The following is a 24,069-nucleotide window of genomic DNA, read 5'->3' on the forward strand; positions in this document are numbered from 1 at the left end:
ACAAAAAAAAAAAAAAAAAAAAAAATGCCAACATTTCCAAAAAACATTAAGCAGCACAACTGTTCAACATTTATAATAAGAAATGTTTCTGAAATATTTCATATTTCTGAAATATCATGTGACACTAAAGACAGAAGTAATGGCTGCTGAAAATTCGGCTTTGTCATCATAGGAATAAATTACTTTTTTAAAGATATTAAAATATGAGATTATTTCAGTAAAATTGTAGTAATATTTCTGGCGAATAGTCTCAATTGATGATGCCTTATAATGACTGCATATTTGCATATTTATGCTTTTTTCGTGAATAATATTGTAACTCCTATCTGTTTCACTCTTTTATGTATCAGTTTGACTCTAACATCTTGCTTTGAAGTGGCCCTGATGTGGTGACTTCCCAAGACACATGGTCTCACTCGAGTGAATGATATTCTTCGACAGGAGTGAAATGAGATACAATATCATTCCTTTATTCCTGTAACCTCCTTCCTCGCCGCAGCAGTGCTTTAGAGACCCAGTGGGCCTACCTTATTCCTACTTCCTTCTCTGACCACGGCGGTCCCCCAGTTCTATCACTATCGATTAAATTATCAGCAATGGATGCGCACGGGCATGAAATTGCTTTACGTTTTCTCACAGGGTCTTGCTGCCAGCCACAATTTCCCCAGCTACATTTCACACAGCAGACGGGGAGGCTGCGAAATGTCATTTTTGACCGATTCGAGGATTTGTCAGGGAATGTTGAGGACAGGAAATGGGCCATTGGGCCAAGAGCTCAGCGAGCTATAAAGGAAACCCACTCAGAGGGTCAAGAGCTCCAGTGAACTTTCTTGAAAGCCTTATTTTTGGTGCCATTATCTGCAGAGTTGTGCTACAGAATTAAGCGCTTAAAGGTTCTGTGATGAAACGATTGTGATGATAATCGTGTTATGTAAAGCAGCAATGTCTTAACGTGTCATTTACTGTAGATCCGCCAAAACTAACTCGCACAACTTTTCAAACTTTCTAAATGAGTTTCTCAGAGTCCCCTTGGTTTTATCCTATAACATCATCTTGGAGCCCTGTAAGCGGGAAGCTCACAGAGAGGAACTTTAAAACTCAGGGAGGCTTGAAAATGTCAAATGCAACGCTTTCCTCATCTTTGGCTTTAGCTGATGTTCATCTACCCATGGTACAGTGTCATTCATCAATCTGAAAGGCTGCAACCAAAAGTAAATACTCAGAGAGGAACATGAAGTCAAAGGTTAGCAGTTGGTATTGAGCTGCTTAATGTCGTCATTGGTCTTATTCTCAAAAGTCAAAAGTCAGTACCCAGCTTCTGTAACCATGAGCATGCTGGAGACATAGTGATAAATGATACGTCGAAGCGCACAAAACTCATGAGAGGAGAAAATCTCATTTGGTAGCTTATTGTAGGAAGGTTTGTGAAAGTAGGAAAAAATGTATTAAAAAATACTCTCTTTTGTAAGGGAGAGGTTTATCTTAGCCTTGTTACAAAAAAAAATATTATTATTAATTTAATAATTGTATACACTCTCAGAAAAAGGTAAAGGATTGTCAATTGGGTGGTACCCTTTCAAAAAGTACACATTTGAACTATTTAGGTACTAATATGTACTTGTAAGATGCTGATATGTATCTCTAAGGTACCAATATGTATCATTTGTTGCTACCCAGACTCAGTGGAAATATGTGCCTTTATTTACCTTTTTGAAAAACTCAAAAAACGTACCTATACGTACAGTAAGGGAAACAATTTTTGGATCTGATTTTGTACATTTACCCAATAATAAAATGATCAGTCTATAATTTTAATGGTAGCTTTATTTTAACAATGAGAGACATTTCAAAAAAGTTATAAATTGATTTGCATTTTAATGAGTGAAATAAGTATTTTATCCCCTATCAATCAGCAAGATTTCTGGCTCCCAGGTTTCTTTTATACAGGAAACAAACTGAGATCTTAAAGAGAGTGCTCCTAATCTCAGTTTGTTACGTGTATAAAAGACACCTGTCCACAGATTCCAAACTCTCCACCATGGCCAAGACCAAAGAGCTGTCCAAGGATGTCAGGGACAAGATCGTAGACCTGCACAAGGCTGGAATGGGCTACAAGACCATCACCAAGCAACTTGGTGAGAAGGTGACAACAGCTGGTGCAATTATTCGCAAATAAAAGAAACACAAAATAATTGTCAATCTCCCTCAGTCTGAGGCTCCATGCAAGATCTCACCTCGTGGAGTTTCAATGATCATGAGAACGCTGAGGAATCAGTCCAGAGCTACACGGGAGGATCTTGTCAATGATCTCAAGGCAGCTGGGACCATAGTCACCAAGAAAACAATTGATAACACACTATACCGTGATGGAATGAAATCCTGCAACCCCCGCAAGATCCCCCTGCTCAAGCAAGCACATGTACAGGCCCGTCTGGTTTTTGATAATGAACATCTTAATGATTCAGAGGAGAACTGTGTGAAAGTTTTGTGGTCAGATGAGACCATAATCAAGCTCTTTGGCATCAACTCAACCCGCCGTGTTTGGAGGACGAGGATTGCTGCCTATGACCCCAAGAACACCATCCCCACCGCGAAACATGGAGGTGGAAACGTTATACTTTGGGGGTGTTTTCTGCTAAGAGGACAGGACAATTGGGCCCCTTCAAAGGGACAATAGACGGGGGCCATGTACCATCAAATCTTGGGTGAGAACCTCCTTTTCTCAGACAGGGCATTGAAAATGGGTGATGGTTGGGTATTCCAGCATGACAATGACCTAAAACACATAGCCAAGGCAACAAAGGAGTGGCTCAAGAAGAAGCACATTAAGGTCCTGGAGTGGCCTAGCCAGTTTCCAGACCTTAATCCCATAGAAAATCTGTGGAGGGAGCTGAAGTTTTGAGTTGCCAAATGTCGAAACCTTAATGACTTGGTGAGGATCTGCAGAGAGTAGTGGGATAAAATCCGTCCTGCAATGTGTGCAAACCTGGTGGCCAACTACAAGAAACGTCTGACCTTTGTGATTGTCAAAAAGGGTTTGCCACCAAGTACTAAGTCATGTTTTGCGGAGGGGTCAAATTCTTATTTCACTCGTTAAAATGCAAATTAATTTCTAACTTTTTCACAGGGTTTAGGGAGTATTTTCAACATGACAAAGCAATAAAGGAATAATTCACCCAAAAATGAAAATTCTGTCATTAATTACTTACCCTTGTGTTGTTCCAAACCCGTAAAACCTTTGTTCCTCTTCAGAACACAAATTAAGATATTTTTCATGAAATCTAAGAGCTTTCTGACCCTGCATAGAAAACAACACAACTTACATATGTGAGGCCCAGAAAGGTAGTAGGAACATCATTAAAATAGTCCATGTGACATCAGTGGTTCAACTGTAGTGTTATAAAGCAATGAGTCTTCACTGCACGATCCACGAGTGAGTACCACGACACATGCGTCAAAGACTGACACGGAAGAGAAAAACAGTTGAATATAGTTATTTTTTGTTTTCTTTGCTCACAGAGAGTATTCTCGTAGCTTCGTAACATTACGGTTGAACCACTGATGTCACATGGACTATTTTATCGATGTTCTTACTATCTTTCTGAGCCTTGAACGTGCTGAGGGTGAGTAATTAATGACAGAATTTTCATTTTTGGGTGAGCTAACCTGCTGGTGACACTAACTGGACAATTGAATTCTTAACGCTGCAATATATGCCTAAAGCAAATCAGCAATACTGTACACGCCTGTGCTAATATAATAAAAACATGTCACAGTCACATATTGAACGTGAGTTTTAGTGCCACTCACTACACATTTCTCCTTGAAACAGCCACGAATATATTTCCAATGAACCTGGGTTGCTTTTGTGACAGCTTTTTAACTTTTTTTTCTGAGAGTGTATGTATATAAATGTTGTGTATAAATGTTACTAATACTTTGGCATTTCAAGGCTTTTATCAAAGAAATGACATCCATATTACGTTTACTACTGATCTAGAGCAGCAGTCACAAATTTCCAGGCTTTAATATGACAAACTGCAAAGGCTCCTAGCATGAACTTGCAGCTATTTACACATCTTAGTCACGTCAAAAGCACATCATAGAAAATGTCTGACATGTTGTGGCAGCCATAGTCAAACTATAAAAGGCGACTTTAGAGTAGCATGCGATTTTCAAATCGTAAGATTGTAATCTGATTTCAACCTCAGATGTTTCAGAACTCTACATATGTATTCATATGGCATACATGCGCAAGATTTGAGTCTTGCGAATGGTGTCCTATTGAGCTTCAGTTTCACAATATGAATCTAGCAGATACATTATATATTTATCACAGTAATATTCACAGTTGATTTTTCTACACTTTTCTAGAATTCCCTTGGACTTTTAAGCAAATCTGAAAACTGCTAGTCCGAGCACCACTTTATAAATGTATTTTGAACAAAGAGCAAGAGGAAGCAAAAGGAGCATAAACGTGACGCAAGTGTAAAATTTGAAACAGTCATATTTATTTATTGCTTTTCATATGACTGTTACAAATATCCCGACACATAAATTTGTCAGAGTGGCAGAAAAGGTCAAGATGCATGTTTGAATGGGTGAATTCGCTGGCGGAATAATGAATAAGGCAGATAAGAGACTAAAGCAGGCCTCTCTTATCCTCCATATAAACTCAAGTCCACTCTCTGCACACTTAAGATATTTTGTTTTGCTGCTGAATTGCTTTGGAGCATGCTGAAACAGAAAATCAATGGTTTGATTGAGTTTTTCTTTTCAGAAGACAGGGGATCTTATAGATAGAGCAAGATGGAACAAGGAAGGAATGAAAAGAGTAAAAAAGAGGGAACAATTAAGTCAATATATTCATTTCAGTCATGTCATTAATTATATAGTGAATACTGTTCTGTATTCAGTCAACTCACCTCTGCACTGATGAAAAATTGTGCTTTGATGCTTCAAATGCGTTCAAATTGAGATCAGTATGATTTTTGTTTAAGAAATGCATACTTTTATTCACAAAGTATGCATTAAATTGATCAAAAGTGACAGTTTAGACATGTATCATGTTAAAAATTTCCATTTCAAAGAAATTCTGTTCCTTTGAACTTCCAGTAAATCAAGGAATTAAAAAAAAAACCTTATCCACAACAAAATCAAGCAGCACAACTGTTTTCAGCATTGATAATAATAGAGTGCCAAATCAGCATGTAACACTCTCACTTTTTCACGATTCAGTCTGGATCGATAAAACCAAGACGTGTTCTACATTTCATCTTATTTAATATCTTGTTTTGCTTAGGAGAAGCTCCACTCCAACTCCAACAACTCCAAGTAAAATTAGTTGCAAACTTTTAATTTTGTCCCTCTTTTTCCATTTAATTCATGACCAATATTGTTTCTTTCTCAGTGTTTTTAAGGTGGTGGATATTCAGAAGTGGACTGTTCATTCTGTCATCTCGTTCCTTGACAGATCTCAGATTGATTATTTTCTTCTAAACATGCTCTCTCTCTTCACGGTCATTATTTGTCTCTCACAAGTCTCATATAGCGCTAAATAGAGCTTGAATGTGAAGCCCATAATTAGTCGACATTGTTTGGGAAAGTGAAATGTTCCAGCATTGTTATACTAAATATCAGCACTCTTAGAGTGCCGCTTATTCAATCAAATTAGAGGACCTGAACTAAATGTTGTGTTCTTCTGGCACAAAAACAATGGGTTTTAAATGAATGAACTGAACTGGGATGACAGCTGAAAGCATTAAACTTCAACCCTACAACTAAAAAAATAAATATATAAATCAAATACACCCTAATTTACTTAACAGAAAATAGCGATGAGAGGCAGCATGTGAAATAGCATGTGTGAATCATCTGAACAGTCTACTCACTAGAATGAATCAGATATTTGCTACCTATGAGATGGAAGACAGTTTATCAATTTTTTAACAATGATTTGTGGTCATTATTTCACAAAAGTCTGTCTTCTTCTAACAGACTAGAGTCACCGACGAGGACACTGACACTGGAGGCTCCAAAAGGAGTCGAAGTCAATGCAGGAGTAGGGGAATTCAAAGCTTCTTGTAGGAAAGATCTCACTTTAGAGTCTTCAGAAGGAGAGGTGAGTATGTGAAATTATACTGTGTATCCATTTTATTCTTCAACGCTTCCATAAGCCAATGGGCGAATGTGTTCATAATTAAGTACATTAAAATTATATGCTAAGACACACCATTTTGCAATATCAAGAAGCAAAATGTAACAAAACGAAATAAAATATTATTTCACAATATTACTGATCAAATAAATATGGACTTCTTTCAAAAAACATCTTTACTTTTAAATGGTAGTGTAATAACTAATTGATCTCTGGCAGCAGCATCCGTTATGTTTAGTAAAGACATGAAAATGCATCTTTTTTGGGGTGCAATTTGTATAAACAGGCTGTTTGTCTATTTTTGTGGCTTATGCCAAGCATACTTCTAAGCAACTCATTTCTCTGGGCATTTAAAACTCACAGTTTCTTGTTTTCTGTCATTTTGATGAGCACTTCTGACAACTCATCCAAGGCTATGCGCCATACATAGTACACTTACCAACACATGAGCTGATTCTTGGCAGCATATCAACAATTTACTTAAGAAATTATGGCGTGTGGTACAGTAGTTTATTCTCTCACAGTTTGTTGATGTTTTACGCTCACGCGGTTGTGCGCACATCTGACAACTTCCTGACGCAGGCTAGTTGCAGACTTGAAAGGATAGTTGACACAAAAATGTAAATTCTGTCATAATTTACTCATGCCATGTCATTCCAAACCTATAAAACTTTTATTCATCTTCAAAACACAAATGAAGTTGTTGTTTTTTTTTTTTTAAGATTTCTGTCCCTCCACTGAAAAAAAAGTTCATAAAGACTATATGAATAAAGCAGTTTAACTGAAGTATTCAGAATAGACACAAACACTTTAAATTATGAACAGATTAAACTTAGACTTTTATTGACATATAAATATTGATAAACGTACATTGATAAAGATCCAATGAGGTTTGTTCTCAAGTGTCACACAAGCATGTTTGATTCTCTGCAAGAACCAGTGAGGTTTGTTCATGAGCGTTAAGTAAGTTTGAGCTAAAACTGACCATATTTTATGTGCTCTATGTACAGTATATGCAATGATTTAAGTCTACAGTACAGTGCCTTGCGAAAGTATTCATACCCCTTAATTTTTTTCACATTTTATGTTGTTGCCTTATGTTAAACTGCTTTAAAAAAAAAATTTCCCACATCAATCTACACTCCATACACCATAATGGCAAAGCAAAAAAAAAAAAAAAAAAACATGTTTTTAACATCTTTGCAAATTTATTAAAAATTAAAAACCTTACTGATTCCATTGCATAAGTATTCACACCCTTATCTAGGACTGTTGAAATTTAGCTCAGGAGCATTCATATGCTTGTAGATGTTACTATACTGAAGTGAAGTTAACCTGTGGCAAATTCAATTTATTTAGAATGGCACACATTCTTAATAAAAGATCTAACAGCTGAAAATGCATATCAGAGCAAAAAGCAAACCCTGAGGTAAAAAAAAAAAAAAAAAAACCTGTAGAGCTCAGAGACAGGATTGCATCAAGCCACACATCTGGGAAAGAGTTTAGAAAAAAAATCTGCAGCATTGAAGGTTCACAGAAGCATGTAGTCTCTATTACCCTTAATTGAAGAAGTTTTAAACAACCACGACTCTTCCAAAAGCTGGCCTCCTGGCCAAACTGAGCAACTGATGGAGAAGTGCCTTGGCTAGAGTGGTGACCAAGAATCTGATGGTCACTCTAGTTGAGCTCCATGATCATACTGGCAGATGGGAGAAACTTACAGAAGGACAAACTTCACTGCAACACTCCACCAATCTGGGCTTTATGGTGGTGTGGCAAGACTCAATCCTCTCCTCAGTAAAGACACATGAAAACACACTTAGAATTTGCAAAACCCTCAGACTGTGAGAAGAGGTGAGGTGAAGAATGGCAGATAATTGCCAAATATTGATGTGCAAATCTTGTTGCATCATACCCAAAAAGACTTGAGGCTGTAAACGTACTGAGTTAGGGGTATGGATACTTATGCAATGTACTTATTTCAGTTTTTTTTTTTTTTAATAAAGTGTGACAATTCCGTTTTTGCTTTTTCATTATGGTGCATGAAGTGTAGATTGATGTGGGAGGAAAAAAAAGTAATTTAAAACAGTTTATCATAAGGCAGCAACATAAAAGGAAAAAAAAATGAAAGGGGTATAAATGCTTTCGCAAGGCACTGTATATGTGAGTAAAAGCCCATCATATGAAGTCTCTTCAAAAGACTTAAATTAAACCACTCAGTTCATATATATTACTTGTAGGATGTCTTTATGAACGTTTGGTTGCATGGACTATTAGAGGAGGAAAGGAAATCTCTCAGGTTTCATTAAAAAATATCCTGATTTGCATTTTGAAGATGAACAAAGGTCTTATGGGTTTGGAACGACATGAAGGTGAGTAATTTACAGCAGAATTGTCTTTTTCTTTTCATTCAGTAATGAACTAACACTTTAAAACTTCAAACAGCAACATTTTTAGTCTGGTAGTGTGTTTTAGGCTTTAGTTGAAGATCAAGTCAAATTTTTTTGACTAGTAAATCCCAAATCCCAAAGGGTTCAAACACGTTTTCTTTATCACAGAAGTGTTCATTACTGGTAGAGCATGTACTGTACTTCCATCAAGAGTTCTGAAGTTATCTAATGTTCACATCTCATATAATGTGTTACATTACATCTTTTGTTAAGGTGGTAGATGAGACTTCAGTCCTGTCTGGTCAGATGTAAGCAGCCCATGTCCTCAGTAATTGCCTCAACCAAACAACTCCTAACTACTTCGGATCTTTCTCCTTTTCCTTGTTCCTGATCTTGATTTTTTTTTTACACTATCTGTCTCCATCTTTCTCTGTCTACAAGCCTAATTCGCTGTCCGGTAATTGCAGCATTAGTGTAATTCCACGAGCACCTTGAACATGTTTAGATTATCCATGCTCGCCGATCCCCCCTCCCTCTCGTTCAAATTAGTGCCGCCATGTTGAGCTGTCTAGCTTTCTTTCTCCCCCTTTCTCTTTCTTTGTCTCTCTCTCCTTCTCCTATCTCACTTTAGTAACTGCCCAGGCTATTTAATTAACTTCCATGAGTCCAAGTCATATATCAAGCTGTTCTGTCACCTCTTTGGGATTTTTTTCTTCTTCTTCTTCTTCTTCTTCTTCTTCTTTCGTGCTTGAGATAGCAGGATGGTGATATAAGAGACAAAGTGGCTGATGCACAGTAAGGGTGCTTATAAAGCTTGCATCGTTTCTTAAAGGAATTGTTCAAGTGAGTGGGAAGTGGAGCTTCAAAAAAGATGCATAAGCACTATAAATGTGGTCCGTATGACTTGTGCACTATATCCCAAGCCTCCTGAAGGCATACGATAGCTTTGTGACAAACAGATGTTATTAACTTATGTTTTTCCAATTCATTGAGTTTAATCCGTAGCAACTGGATCATCAAGTCAGTAAACTGAGCTCGAGAAACGGATCAGGTAGATTTGTAAAAGAATCATTAGCATTTTAAGTGTTGGCATTTAAAAGTTTAGGTTCTGTAAAAAAACAGATGAACATTTTTGAAAGAAGTTAGCAAAGTTGCATGTATTTAGAAAAAAAAAATGTTATACTGTGAAATATTATTACAATTTAAAATAAAAGTTTTCTATTTTTATTTGAAAATGTAATTTATTCCTGTACTGGCAAATCTGAATTTCCAGCAGCCATTACACCAGTCTTCAGTGTCACATGATTCTTCAGAAATCATTCTCATATGCTGATTTGATGTTCAAAAACATTGCTTATTATATTGAAAACAGTTATGTTTCTTAATATGTTTGTAGAAACATATTAAGATATAACATATATATATATATATGTGACCCTGGACCACAAAACCAGTCATAAGGTTCAATTTTACAAAACTGGGATGTATGCATCATATGAAAGCTTAATAAATAAGCTTTCCATTGATATATGGTTTGTTAGGATATGACAATATTTGGCCGAGATACATCTATTTGAAAATCTGGAATCTGAGAGTGCAAAAAATCAAAATACTGAGAAAATCACCTTTAAAGTTGTGCAAATGAAGTTCTTAACAATGCATATTACTAATCAAAAATTACATTTTGATATATTTATAGTAGGAATTTTACAAAAAATCTTCATGGAACATGATCTTTACTTAATTTCCTAATGATTTTTGGCTTAAAAGAAAAATCGATAATTTTGACCCATACAATGTATTTTTGGCTATTGCTACAAATATACCCCAGCGACTTAAGACTGCTGGTTTTGTGGTCCAGGGTCACACACACATATATATATATATATATATATATATATATATATATATATATATATATATATATATATATATATATATACATTGTATTTTATGTTCAGGATTCTTTGATGAATAGAACATTCAGAAGAACTGCATTATGCATTAATTTGAAATAGTATTTTTTTTTTCCCTATGTCTATGTCCTATGTCTTCTTATGTCTTTACTTTGATCAATTTAATGCATTCTTGCTGAATAAATCAGAAATCAGGGTTATTCATTCAGGCAATTATTTTATTTATGCATTAGATCAACCAGTTCATTGAAAAGATCAGACTTAAAGAACTATTCATTAACAAATCTCTCATGAACACACTATAGAGCTAATGTAGATGCCAAGTCTTTCAGTAAATAAAGACTTTTTTTTTTTTTTAATCTCACAAAGAATCGTATGTCTTTAGCAACCTTTTTGAAACTTTAAAGGATTGCATGTTTTAAAATGTCTAATTTTGAATTCCACTGAGGAACGACTTTCAGTTTTTGGAATGACATGACATGAGAATGAGTAAATAATAATTTAATATTAATTTTAAGGCAGTCTAATCTTTTAAGTTTTTTTTTTTTCCTTGCTTTTGTGCACTCTCTCTCTGTCTCTCTCTCTTTCTCTCTGCCTGTCTTATGAACAAGCTCAGTAATTTAGAACAAATGCTCATATCAGCACAATCCCATCCTGTTTGCCCCCATCTCTCCCTGTAATTCTCCAGAGGGATGAGACGCTGAAAATAGATGCCTCTGTCAATTTGGAGAAGAGAATCAAGTGCATTAGACAGCTGAGATGAGAAATCAAATCAATGTTGTCAGCAGCCGACTCTTAAGAGGGCGATGTTAAAAAGTTTGGGGTGAGAGAATTAAAGGGGAATGGATGACTGGGTCCATGTCCTATTGCCTTTTCTCTTCCTGCTGCCCATTAAGATCAAGGGAAATGAGAAGTGACTGCTGTATGTGCTCTGATAGCTCTCGTGAGAGAGAGACAGAAGGAAAAGAGAACCTGAATACTGTTTCTGTTTCTGTAGCTGAAGTCATTACAGCTTTGCATTGTAAAATTAAAACATTAATGATTGAAACAGCCTAAACTGGTTTGCTGTATTCCAGCCTGAACTGTTTTACTGGTTTTGGACGCTTTTCAGCTGATAAGACTGAGAGACCAATTTTACAAGTGGCTGGTAAAACAAATTTGTACTTTACAGAGGTGTAAAGATTACCTGAGAACCATACTTGATTAAAAGTACAGATAGCATCTCACAGTGAAAATGACTTCATTACAAATAACAAGTCACCAATTCCAATACATCTTGAGTAAAAGTTTTAGAGTGTCTGAATTTAACAGTACTTTTACTCATATTGAATGTAGGCTCAAAAGTGTACTAGTCCTCCTTAGAGACTTGCTATTGGGAAAAAAAAAAAGAAACTGTCGATGAGTGAGGAAATCAATCACCTTTATTTTCTTAAATCAAAATTAAACTGAACCAAAGGTCGACACAACAGTCTCTTAAATGTTTACAAACACTGAAGTCTCAGTTAAGCTCAAGTTTTTAAAAAGGGCACAAGTCAATCAATATTCTTTTAAAAAGGTCTCTTCAATATAATGGATAGATAGAATAATGTTAAGTTAAATAAACAGTCTCTATACTTGAACTCGACATTCTGCTTTATAACTTCTTGTTAAGGCAAAAACGTAGGTACCATGTAAAATGTAACGATAAATTGTATTAATCATCAGAAATGTATTGGAGTAACAAGTAGGATATACTTATTGAAAAATGTAGAGAATTAATTATAGTAACGATTACATTTATTCAAATACTTTACACCGCTTGTACATTCAAATGTCAGAGTATCAATTATTTAGTGTATAATGAAGTAAGCGATGGGCCATATAATGCATTTTTTCTCAGCTAACAAAAGCATTAACCTCAACCAATTAATGACGGTACGCAATGACTTTAATTACTTACAAATGACATTAACTGAGTGAAGTTACTTTTTTGTTAAACTAAAAAGTTATGGATGACACAAAATCATTGAAAAGAGAAAGGAGGGAGTAGGATCAGGACATGACACAGTTTCCCCACATGAATACTAAACTGCTGCATTAAGGCTCTGTTGTCCTTCAGTTTTCATGTTTATACAAGAACACTTTGTCTTCCACACAAAAAAAAATATTTACCCAATAGTATTTTGACACCCCGGGTTGGCAGTTGGCGGAAAACACAGCATATTGCAGCCATGGAAGCCAGGAAACAAATTGGGTCAGAGAGGCATATTAAACGTGGATAAATCAACTCATCAGTGTTGAATTTGGACTACAGTACTGAGACTTTCAATATTACACTTCAACTTTAAAATAATTTAAATCAAATGATCCTTCATAAATTATTTTAATATGCTGATTTGGTGCTCAAGAAACTTTTTTTTTTATTATTATCATCATGTAGAATAATCATGGAAACAGCTGCGTTTCCATTCCGCTTCAAATTGCAGAAATTGAAATTGCGAATTGAAAATACGGCCAATTGAAGTGACATTTTTGTTTATACCAGCCGTGCCGCAGCAACTTTCAGAAGTGGCTCTCTGCGCTGCTTCGCTAAAGATACACGCCTATGTCTATTTCAATTAAAAATAATGGCTAGAGTGGTGGTGCAATATAAATAAACCTACCAACATCCGTCGCCATGACTTATCGCAAGAGGAGAAAGATAGTTTTAGTCATATATAGGGCTGCATGATTAATCGCATGCGATATCCAATGCGCATCTAGTCAGTAAAGTCGGTCCTGTAATAAGTAGGAAATCTCCATCACGTGTGTGTTTCAGATAGAGCAGCGCTTAGTATACAGAGCTGTTGTTTACTGAAAAGCTGCGCAAAACCACGCAGATGAAATCCTCAAGCTTGCTCGCTGCTTGTCAGTGAACAACGGCTCTGCGTACTAAGCGCTGCTCTGTCTGAAACACACATGTGATGGCGATTTACTACTGATTACAGGACCAACGTGCACCTACTATGTCCCTTTTTACAAAAGTGTTTGTGAAGTTTTAGATCAGAATACCCCACAGAACATGTATTAAATAATTTTGAAAATGCCTATTTTTAGTGGAAGCAGAAACACACTGTTTTCATGCATGTTTCTTTAAATGCAAGCTGCTGCTTCCCACCCCTTTTTCCAGAATTAGGCTGTGTCTTCACAGCACCTACCTCAGATGCTCTGCCATAAAACATCTGTTTGGTTTTGATTATCATGTCTATCACACTAAAATCACACTTTTTAAAGCCATATCAGTTTAAACTTTTGATATATAGTTTTCTGAGCACTCACAAACCTAAATCACATGTTTTAAAGCCATATCAGTTTAAACTTTTGATATATAGTTTTCTGAGCACTCACAAACCTAAATCACATGTTTTAAAGCCATATCAGTTTAAACTTTTGATATATAGTTTTCTGAGCACTCACAAACCTAAATCACATGTTTTAAAGCCATATCAGTTTAAACTTTTGATATATGGCTTTCTGAGCGCACACAAACCTGAAGAACGCACACAGAAAGTGTCTGCAAGCATGGCATGTAAGTACTAAACTAAGTTCTCTTTCATGTCTTATTGCGCTTAAACTTATATGTGACCCTGGACCACAAAACCAGTCATAAGGTTAAATTTTACAAAACTGAGATATATGCATCATATGAAAGCTCAATAAATAAGCTTTCTATTGATGTATGGTTTGTTAGGATAGGACAATATTTGGCCGAGATACATCTATTTGAAAATCTGAAATCTAAAGGTGCAAAAAATCAAAATACTGAGAAAATCACCTTTAAAGTTGTCCAAATTAAGTTCTTAGCAATGCATATTACTAATCAAAAATTACATTTTGATAGTTTTACATTAGGGATTTTACAAAAAAATCTTCATGGAACATGATCTTTACTTAATTTCCTAATGAATTTTGACCCATACAATGTATTTTTGGCTATTGCTACAAATATACCCCAGCGACTTAAGACTGGTTTTGTGGTCCAGGGTCACATATGTATATTAGATTTGTATATTAGGTGACAGCAGTGAAACAATAATAGGACCCAAACAATAAAATAAAAGCAGAAAATCACTCACTGGACTGAATAATGTCTATAACTTTAATAAGAAGACATTTCTTCCTTGAATTTTGCGCAATAGGTACCCTTTAATGGAAACAGTTATTTAGCAGTAGTTTTTCAGTATTTATTAAAGTTTTGCACAAATCTGTAATGAAAATGCAGCTACTGATACTTCTTTTTGATGCACAGTTTAAAAGAGCAGCATTTTTTTTCTAACAATATTAAAGTCTTACAATCACTTTTGATCATTTGAATGCATCCTTGCTGAATAAAAGTATCAGTTTCTTGTACAAAATCTTGACCTCAAACTTTTGAATGCCAGTATATAGATGAAATTAGATTAGAGAACATCTAAATGAAAATGTTCAACACAAGAGGCTAATTCAACTATTGAACGACCATATAAAAACAAGTGCTGTGCAAATATCCTCATGATTACCACAGTATAGCCCTCAACTAGATCGGTTTTCATTGCGACTAAATGCCATCACATCATCACCATGCATGAAATTAAGGACCTATTTTGTTGTTGTGCTTGTGTTACATGGCAGCTGCGGAGCCTATTAAAATGCTCATTCTCTCCACCTGAACACTCCCTCTCACTTCAGCCAGCCAATGAGGCGGTGGATATAGATACATATGGCGCCGACAAGCCGAGGAGACAGGGGAGCTGAAGCAGGCATATGTACGCTAATGTTTCATTTGTTTGTGCAAAGCTCCAATATGGTGTCCATTTGAGACCAGCCTTTAAGCCCATGCATCTTAATAAAGCCACTAGGGTGTGTGATAGGGACAAAGTAACGAGAAAAACGCTCCTAAACTAGCCCTGCCGCTGAACCAGACTCATCTATCAGCGGACAAATCTATCAGAGGCCCCGTGGTGCAGGAGAGAGGGGGTAGATCCTACGAGGTTAATAATCCAACAGCCAAATTACTGCCAGTGGTTTGTTTGGTCCCTGGGTTGTTTCTCCGTGATGGCGGTGAGGTTTTATTTTCCATTATTCTGGAGTATGGAGTCCCTTGGCACTTCTTTCTGCCGTGCTTGGAGGTGCTTTTTTTTTTTTTAAATGTGGCTCTAAAAAAAATGGGTGAAATTTACTTTTTGGAGCGTTTTTGTATTTGTGCCAACTCCATTTGGGTTTATCCGTCTGTTGTTGCTCTCCTCTCTGAAGTTTTCTGTCAGTTGTATAGGATTCTTGCGTTAACCATATGGTTGTTTGTATAAATAAAAATGCTTTTGATGTCTTATTATGAGTTCTAATCAGCGCACTGGCTGTAGGTATCATCCGTTAAGAGAAGAAAAGCGAGGCCTTTGTGGATTCACTGAAGTGCCAGTGATGTATGTGGTTTTCTAAAGTATAGAGAAAAATATTCTGTCTGAAACTTGAAAAAGTTTCTTCTGTTGCATCAGACTTTAAACCCTCCTGTTTTGGTACTGTAATCTTTATTTTAAGAGCCAGACCATATCCCATGAAAATATGTGGATGTAAACACCTTTTTGAAGTGTGTTAGAACGCAATTCATAATGCAACACAGAGTATACATTAAACACAACACAAGTGCACATTAGCAGGCATTAGACATTAAATTGTTCTGTAGTATAGTTCGTTTTCACTTTTAGGTCAACTATTGGGATGGATGAGCAATGTTTTGCTCCTTGTGAGCTTGTTAGATAAAGTTTGTACAACTTTTGAAAAGTTTATAGCTAGCTACCGAAATAATAACACATCTGGTTTAAAGGTACACTCTGCAACTTTTGGCACTCTAGCGGTTAATAAACAAAACAGCATGCGTTTTGCACAAGAACATTGTAGCTGGAGCTACTTCTCACTGTTTATGGATATAACAGAGATGATATGATAATAGAAAATGAAATGCTGGTACTGGGCTGCTCCGACAGGTCTAATATAGTCAGAATATAAACAGTTATCATGGGCATGCCATATTGATTCAGACAAAACAGTTTGAATGAATGAAATGAAATGAATTCATGATGTACTCACTCATTACATATAGATATATATATTTTTTAAATTAAAACGATAACAGCAACAACAAAAAAAGTATAGTGCATCTTTAATGGAATGAATGTTTTAGGGTAACAGAATTTTCATTTTAGTGAGTTACCCCTATTACTAATAGTTCTTAATCTACATAATAATAATAATAATAATAATATACTATAATAATATAATATAAAAATATAAACAATAAATGTACAATTAATCAATAAAAATCAACATCACTATAATAAAATTTATAACAAGATTTAAATTTATATAATAATAATAACAAAAATAATAATAATAATAATAATAATAATATAAACAATAAATATACAATAAATCAATTATAATAACATCACTATAATACTATTTAACTGTGAATTCATAATAGTTTTGATTTATATAATAATAATAATAATAATAATAATAATAATAATAATAATAATAATAATAAATGTATTATTGTTGTTGTTGTTGTTGTTGTTATATAGCAACAGTTACAATACTAATATTTATGGTTGTTTTTGTTTTTCTTTGCTTTTAAAATGCAATTGCAAAGATGGATTTTGTGTGGTAGCATTTACTGTGGACCGTGTAAAGATCACAACGCTTCAGTCAGTGCATGAGATTACATATTTATATAACTGCAACCCAGTCTGTGTGATCTGATAATCAAGGTAAACCATATTGTGTTCTCAGGCATTGTTTGAATTAATGAAAATAAATAAATAAATAAATAAATAAATAAAAAGTTATCTGCTATCTTCCAAGTAACACTATTTCATATTCTCTCTATTGCTTATTTTTACTCACATATGGCACTATGCATGTGTTGCTTTTAGGCCCTGTATATGCATATATACACTTTGTTAGTTAATTGCTTAATTGGCCATATTTGTCATTTGACATTTGTAGTTTAAACATCATATTTGAGTGACACTTCAGCCTCTGTAGAATAATGGTAAAGACCACTATACACCCCAGGTCCATAAACTTTTATCTTTAGGATCGCCAACCATCATTTTATATTAGTAAATCCAGAAGTAAATGAAACGTACGGCAACTTCACGCTAGAACTGTGTGATTGTCACGCTTGTAGAGACAAGAACAAAGGAGATTGAGATTGGAGATCTCAGCAATCTGTCTGTGTTTTATAGCATGTGACTCTACTCATCTCTAGAGCGTAATGGAGTGTGTGTCACACACCAATGACCTCATGAAGTCTGATGGGTCACCTGTATGTGTTGATACTGTATCCCCCGCCCTTCATTTACCTCTTCACATCCTCCACAGCTTCGGCTGTCTTCTCTTTCCTCGACCTGTTCTCTCTCATTTGCGTCTTCTCTCCTCCAGCTGTGACACGGGAGAAATCATGCATGAAAAAATGTTTGGACCAACTATAATTGGCCTTTCCTACACATATAAACATTCAAGTTTACACACACACACTCACACATTCCCTGATAGTGGTTCCAGAACGGGAAGAGGTTTGTAAACAACGCACCGTTTTTTTATCCCATGGTTGACTGACAGTAATTCATACAGACACTTTCATTTGGGGAGGGTGCCATCTTTAATCCTCTCATAAGATGACCTAAATGACTTCCGTTCCGACTTCTTTCCCTTGTCTCCATCTCTCTCTTGCTCCCCCTGGACGGCCCCCCGTCCCTCTCTCTCATAGTATCTCTCAGTAGGGGTCGTGATAGCTGTCAGCAGGCGGTATCATTAGCCATGCCACATCTCAGAAAATTCCAGAATTCCCTCTCTTGGCAGAAAACGAGAGAGTGTTTAAAGTGGAATTGGATTTGAGGGTCCGTTTTGGGCCAAGGCGGCACTCACTGGTATTAGGTGACACAATGCATGAGGACATGTCGGTTAACTGCATGCCAAAATAGAATTTCAGTAATTTGGCACTGAAGGGGATGAAGTGATAAAAGCATCTAGAGGACAAATAATACGTCCTTAAAGAGAACTGAGACATGTTACAATGGGGACTAACCTTTGGGGCGGCACTTTTAGTAAAATATAGAATCAAGATTGTGATTAATATAATCAATCATGAAGCATTAATGGTGACATTTAATTAAAGTTCTATTTGCATCAAAGGGTCTGTTTATTTATATAGTGGGTAGTAGTGTTGTAACCAAATCACAGGTGTACAGTTGAACACTTAAAATGTCTGAATTTTATTGCATTAGATACAAATACCAAATGACACCTGCAGATAATGCTAAATCTTTTTTTCTCAGAACTTAATTTTTTTAACCAAATGGTCTCAAGGTCATTTGTTCATTTGTAGATGTTTTCAAAATTTCAGCAACTGAAAATATTCTTCTGAAGCAGAATAAGTCAACGTGATCTCATGAGAATTCACATGTATTTTACTTAAAATGTGGTTCTTCAAAATGTACATTTACAGTGCCTTGCGAAAGTATTCATACCCCTGTTTTTTATTTATTATTATTTTTTTCACATTTTGTTATGTTGCAAATATAAGTATATCAAGCCACACATCTGGGGAAGAGTTCAGAAAAAAAGTCTGCTGCATTGAAGGTTCACAGAAGCATGTAGTCTCCATTACCCTTAATGGAAAAAGTTTGAAACGACCAGGACTCTTCCTAGAGCTGGCCTCCTGGCCAAATTGACCAATTGATGGAAAAGGGCTTTGGTTAGAGTGGTGACCAAGAACCTGAAGGTCACTCTAGTTGAGCTCCATGATCATACATGCAGATAGGAGAAACTTGGAGAAGGGCAAACGTCACTGCAACACTCCATGTGGGTTTTATGGCGGTGTGCCAAGACTCAATCTTCTCCTCAGTAAAGACACATGAAAACACACTTGGAATTTGCAAAAAAAAAAAAAAAAAAACTAAAAGACCCTCAGACTGTGATTCTCTGGTCTGGTGAACCTCAATTCCAAGCATCATGTATAGTGGAATCCAGGCACTGCTCATCACCCGCAGAGTACCGTCCCAAAAGTAAAGTGTGGTGGTAGTAGCCTCATGCTGTGGGGCTGTTTTTCAGTGCCAAAGACTGAGGGACTCACAGAGTAGAGGAAAGCTCAGTGCACCAAAATATTGAGATGAGCCTTGATGAAAACCCAGTCTAAAGCATTCAGAGCCTCAGACTGGCCAATGACCCTCAGCACACAGCAATAGTGGCTTATAGACAACTCTGTGAATGTCCTTGAGTGGCCTAAACCCAATCAAATATTTCTGGAGAAACCTGACAGTACTTGAGAGGTGAAGAGGTGAGAAGAAGAATGGCAGATAATTACCAAATGTTGATGTCCAAAGCTTTTTGCATCATACCAAAAAGACTTAGCTGTAAGAGGCTCCAGCTAAGTACTGACTTAAGGGTATGAATACTTTTGCAATATACTTATTTCAGTTTTAATTATAAATTATTTAAAGTTTAATAATAAAAGGTTTACCGGAAGGGTTAGGAGTAGGTGCAGGGAGTGCTTTATTGTCACAATAAAACAGCATCTAATTATTAATTTTAATAAAAATTATAATTTGCATTTAATATGTTGTTATTGCATACTGATTTATAATGTACTGCAATGCTGAGGTGCAAATATCTGCCACAATGTGCGCTTAGTGTAAATAGCATCCATCACTATTTGCACTAGTCGTTGCCAATACATTTTGGTTTTGGCCAAAATGGTTCTGGGGACCAAAATTTGACCAAAACAGTGATATTTAATTAGACATGTTTTGACTGTTACAGCATCTATTTCCCAATCTTCTGTTAGATGAACTGTTATCACTTTAGTCCTAAAATCAATCTTTTAGTCTATGTTGTTTTCAGTTGATGAATCAACAAAATGTCACCACCACACATTATTGGTTGGGTGCGTGCCATCCAATAATCACAATAAGCTTTGAGTTTTGTTACTATTGATTCGAAAACAAAATCTCAGCGTTCAAATTCTGTCAACCTTATCTTGAAATTCAAACAATAAATGTCTTTAATGTGACATACAGTGACAGACTGCTATAACCACCTCAATTCAAGCAGTGAAGAGCACAAATGATCTCTTTCTCTTTACTACTAGATATAACATTTGTGACCCTGGACCACAAAAACAATTTTAAGTAGCGTGGGTATATTTGTAAGAATAGCCAAAAAGACATTGTATTGGTCAAAACATTTTTCCAAAATGCCAATATCCTAATGAATTTTAAGTAAAAATCATGTTTCATTAGGATATTTTGTCAATTTCCTACCATCAATATATCAAAATGTAATGCATCTCCTATGTTTATATATACATAAATATAAACGGCCATTATTCTGCACACTGTTTGCTAGTCTTTATACATTGTCCTGACCTTACTCCACTTAGTGGAACAAACAAACAAGTTCTTGAAATGTCTTTGTTTATATTTAATGCTGCTTGTATATTAAACATTATGCACTACATTTGCTTTCAGCTCTAAAGAGATCTATCAATTATGGCAGTTCATCTAAGGACTGTGTGCGCATGTCAATTATACACAAACCAAGTTCACTTTTTCTATGTGTTATATTAAAGTTTGCAGGGCACTCAGAGAGAGAGAGAGAGCAAAATGAAAAACTGACGCAGCAAAAGGCGAAAGAAACAAACAATGAGAAACAAAGTGAGAGACAGATAGGGAAAGTGGATGTGCGCTGTCCTGCTGACAGCAAAGCATCATGGGGCTTGTTTGTGCAAATGTTTATAGAGATATGCCCTGTCAACACCTCAGATACCATTACTTACAGTAATTAGTTCTTCCTTGTTGGTGTTTTCTCTCTCTCCTCCTCCTTTGTTTTTGTCACTCTCCCACAGCGTGTGAGTTATGGTAAAGATTATTTGGCCTTTCCAAGCTGTCAGAGCCAACAGACTTTTCACAACTGATAAATACAGGAATCAACATATTTATAAATCAAGGGGCAAACAGGCTTTTAATGAAATGTAGTTTATGTCCCTGGTGATGTTCTCTCTCCTGGTCCATATCTGGAAATTAAATTTGTGTCCTTCAGGAGGAATTAATGTGTCAGGGTTGTGTCATGTGTTGTGTCTTAATCTTACACAACAAGAGTTTTTTAATATTTGTACGTTGATGTTTTTTCCTTTGTTTTAAATGGAGAAAATTCATAACGGTGATTAAACAAAGACTGGATAGATGTAGGTAGATTGCATGATGTGCGGATTAATTAATTCAATTAATTGCAGATTAATCATACATAAATACTGACAAAACAGTGTCTAAAATGTAACATAATATTAACTTATCGTTTGGTGAACTGTTTAAAATCAGTATCATAAAATCAGTATTATGTTTTAATGACTTTCAGAAAGAAATAAGAGAACTGTACATATACTGTACATCACACATCCTCTCATTCTGGTCAAGAATCGGCTACTTTTCACCTTTTGGCCAAGAAAGATCTGATGCTACTACTGAAATATTTAACAAATCCAGTGTTTTCAGGCAGACAATTAAAAACCTGTCAATCTTAAAGGGATGGTTCACACACAAAAAAAAAAAAAAAAAAAAATCTGTCATTAATTATTCATCCTTATATCATTCCAAACCTGTTAGACCTTTGTTCGCCATCAGTAGTTCAGCCATAATTTTATTAAGCTACGAGAATTTTTTTTGTGCAAAGAAAACAAAAATAATGACTTTATTCAACCATTTCTTCTCTTCCATGTCAGTCTTCGCTGCGCGTTCACGAGAGTACCATGACGCATATGTAGCTTCATAAAATTAATGTTGAAGCACTGATGTCTCATGGACTACTTTAACAATGACCTTACTACCTTTGTGGGCCTTGAGCTTGTCAGATGCGTTGTTGTCTATGTAGAATCAGAAAGCGCTCAGATTTCATTAAAAACTATCTTAATTTGTGTTCTGAAGAAGAACGAAGGTTGGGGTGAAGTATTCCTTTAACTTAAAACTGCTTGAAACCAGCCATTGAGTTTAGAGCTTACAGAACTGGGAAAGTACTTACCCTTTGTGTATAATATCAGAAAGTCAATGAAGGTCCTCTGAAGCTGGGAAATGGTGTTGAGGAGATACTAAGCAGCACACACCCAGACACACTGAACTGGTCAGAGTGATGTGCCTTAGCCATTCTAGAGAACTGTTTAACTGTGTATGTCTCACATAATGATGCAGCCTTTCATTAGTGTGGTGTTTTTATATGAGTAAATGCAACTTAATCCTAAATTACTGTTATTATGGTGATTTATCTGAAGTCTTTGATTATAATGTATGTCTTCTTGTATTCTTTACTCTTTCCCTTTTCTCTCCTCACCTCTCCTCCTCTCAGATATTTCTAAATGCAAACTCAATCCGTCTTGGAAATCTTCCACACGGGAGCGTGGACCCTTTGCTCGGTCCAGGGACCACGTACCCCAAACAGACTGTGTACGAGGTGTGTGTATGTCCCAGCGGCAAGCTCTACTTGTCTCCTGCAGAGAGCTCCTCCACCTGCCAGACCACCAACAGTGTGTGTCTTTGGAGCTGAGAAAGGTGGGTGGGCCATGGACCACCCAGCACCAGAAAGGCCTTCCTTCACCTTTCCACTCTTGCTCCTTCCCTTCCTCCTCTACGTCCTCTGACCTCTTTCCTTTCTCAAAACTTTTCTGTTAAGCCTTTCTTTTTTCACTCATCCACCTGACTGTCCATATCACCATACATGTGTCTGCCCTATCTTTCTATCTATCTATCTATCTATCTATCTATCTATCTATCTATCTATCTATCTATCTATCTATCTATCTATCTATCTATCTATCTATCTATCTATCTATCTATCTGTATATCTGTCTGTCTATCTGTCTGTCTGTCTGTCTGTCTGTCTGTCTGTCTGTCTATCTTCCTAGCTAGCTAGCTATCATAAAACAGTCTGTCTGTCAGTCTAGCTACCTATCTAGCTATCTATCATAAAAAACATCTGTCTATCTAGCAGTCAGTCTGTCTAGATATCTATCTGGCTAGCTGTCTATCAGAAAATCATCTATCTAGCTGTCTAACTATCTAGCTAGCTAGCTGTCTATCATAAAAGCACCTGTCAGTCTGTCTAACTATCTAGCTAGCTAGCTATCATAAAAGTGTCTATTTGTCAGTCAGTCTGTCTAACTTTCTAGCTAGCAACCACAAAAGCATCTGTCTGTCTAGATATCTATCTACACTCTTAAAAATAAAGGTGCTTCACAATATCATAGAAGAACCTTTTTGGTCTAAAATATGTGACCCTGGACCACAAAACCAGTCTTAAGTCGCTGGGGTATGTTAGCAATAGCCAAAAATACATTGCATTGGTCAAAATTATTGATTTTTCTTTTATGCCAAAAATCATTAGGAAATTAAGTAAAGATCATGTTCCATGAAGATTTTTTGTAAAATTCCTACTGTAAATGTATCAAAATGTAATTTTTGATTAGTAATATGCATTGTTAAGAACCTAATTTGGACAACTTTAAAGGTGATTTTCTCAGGATTTAGATTTTTTTGCACCCTCAGATTCCAGATTTTCAAATAGA

At 35.9% G+C, this 24,069-nt stretch overlaps 1 protein-coding gene across 1 annotated transcript in view; it reads left to right on the forward strand.

Moving 5' to 3' along the window:
- Positions 1 to 23,188, forward strand: part of LOC141337109 (zeta-sarcoglycan) — a 335,786-nt gene extending 312,598 nt beyond the window's left edge. Inside the window, exons 7-8 of the mRNA XM_073842867.1 lie at positions 5,998 to 6,121; positions 22,854 to 23,188. Coding sequence (XP_073698968.1) covers positions 5,998 to 6,121; positions 22,854 to 23,051 — 322 coding nt within the window. The 3' untranslated portion in view covers positions 23,052 to 23,188. The remainder of the gene's footprint in view (positions 1 to 5,997; positions 6,122 to 22,853) is intronic.
- Positions 23,189 to 24,069: the final 881 nt, after the last annotated feature.

Source organism: Garra rufa, chromosome 6, assembly GCF_049309525.1.
Source record: "Garra rufa chromosome 6, GarRuf1.0, whole genome shotgun sequence".
NCBI classification, from domain to species: domain Eukaryota; kingdom Metazoa; phylum Chordata; class Actinopteri; order Cypriniformes; family Cyprinidae; genus Garra; species Garra rufa.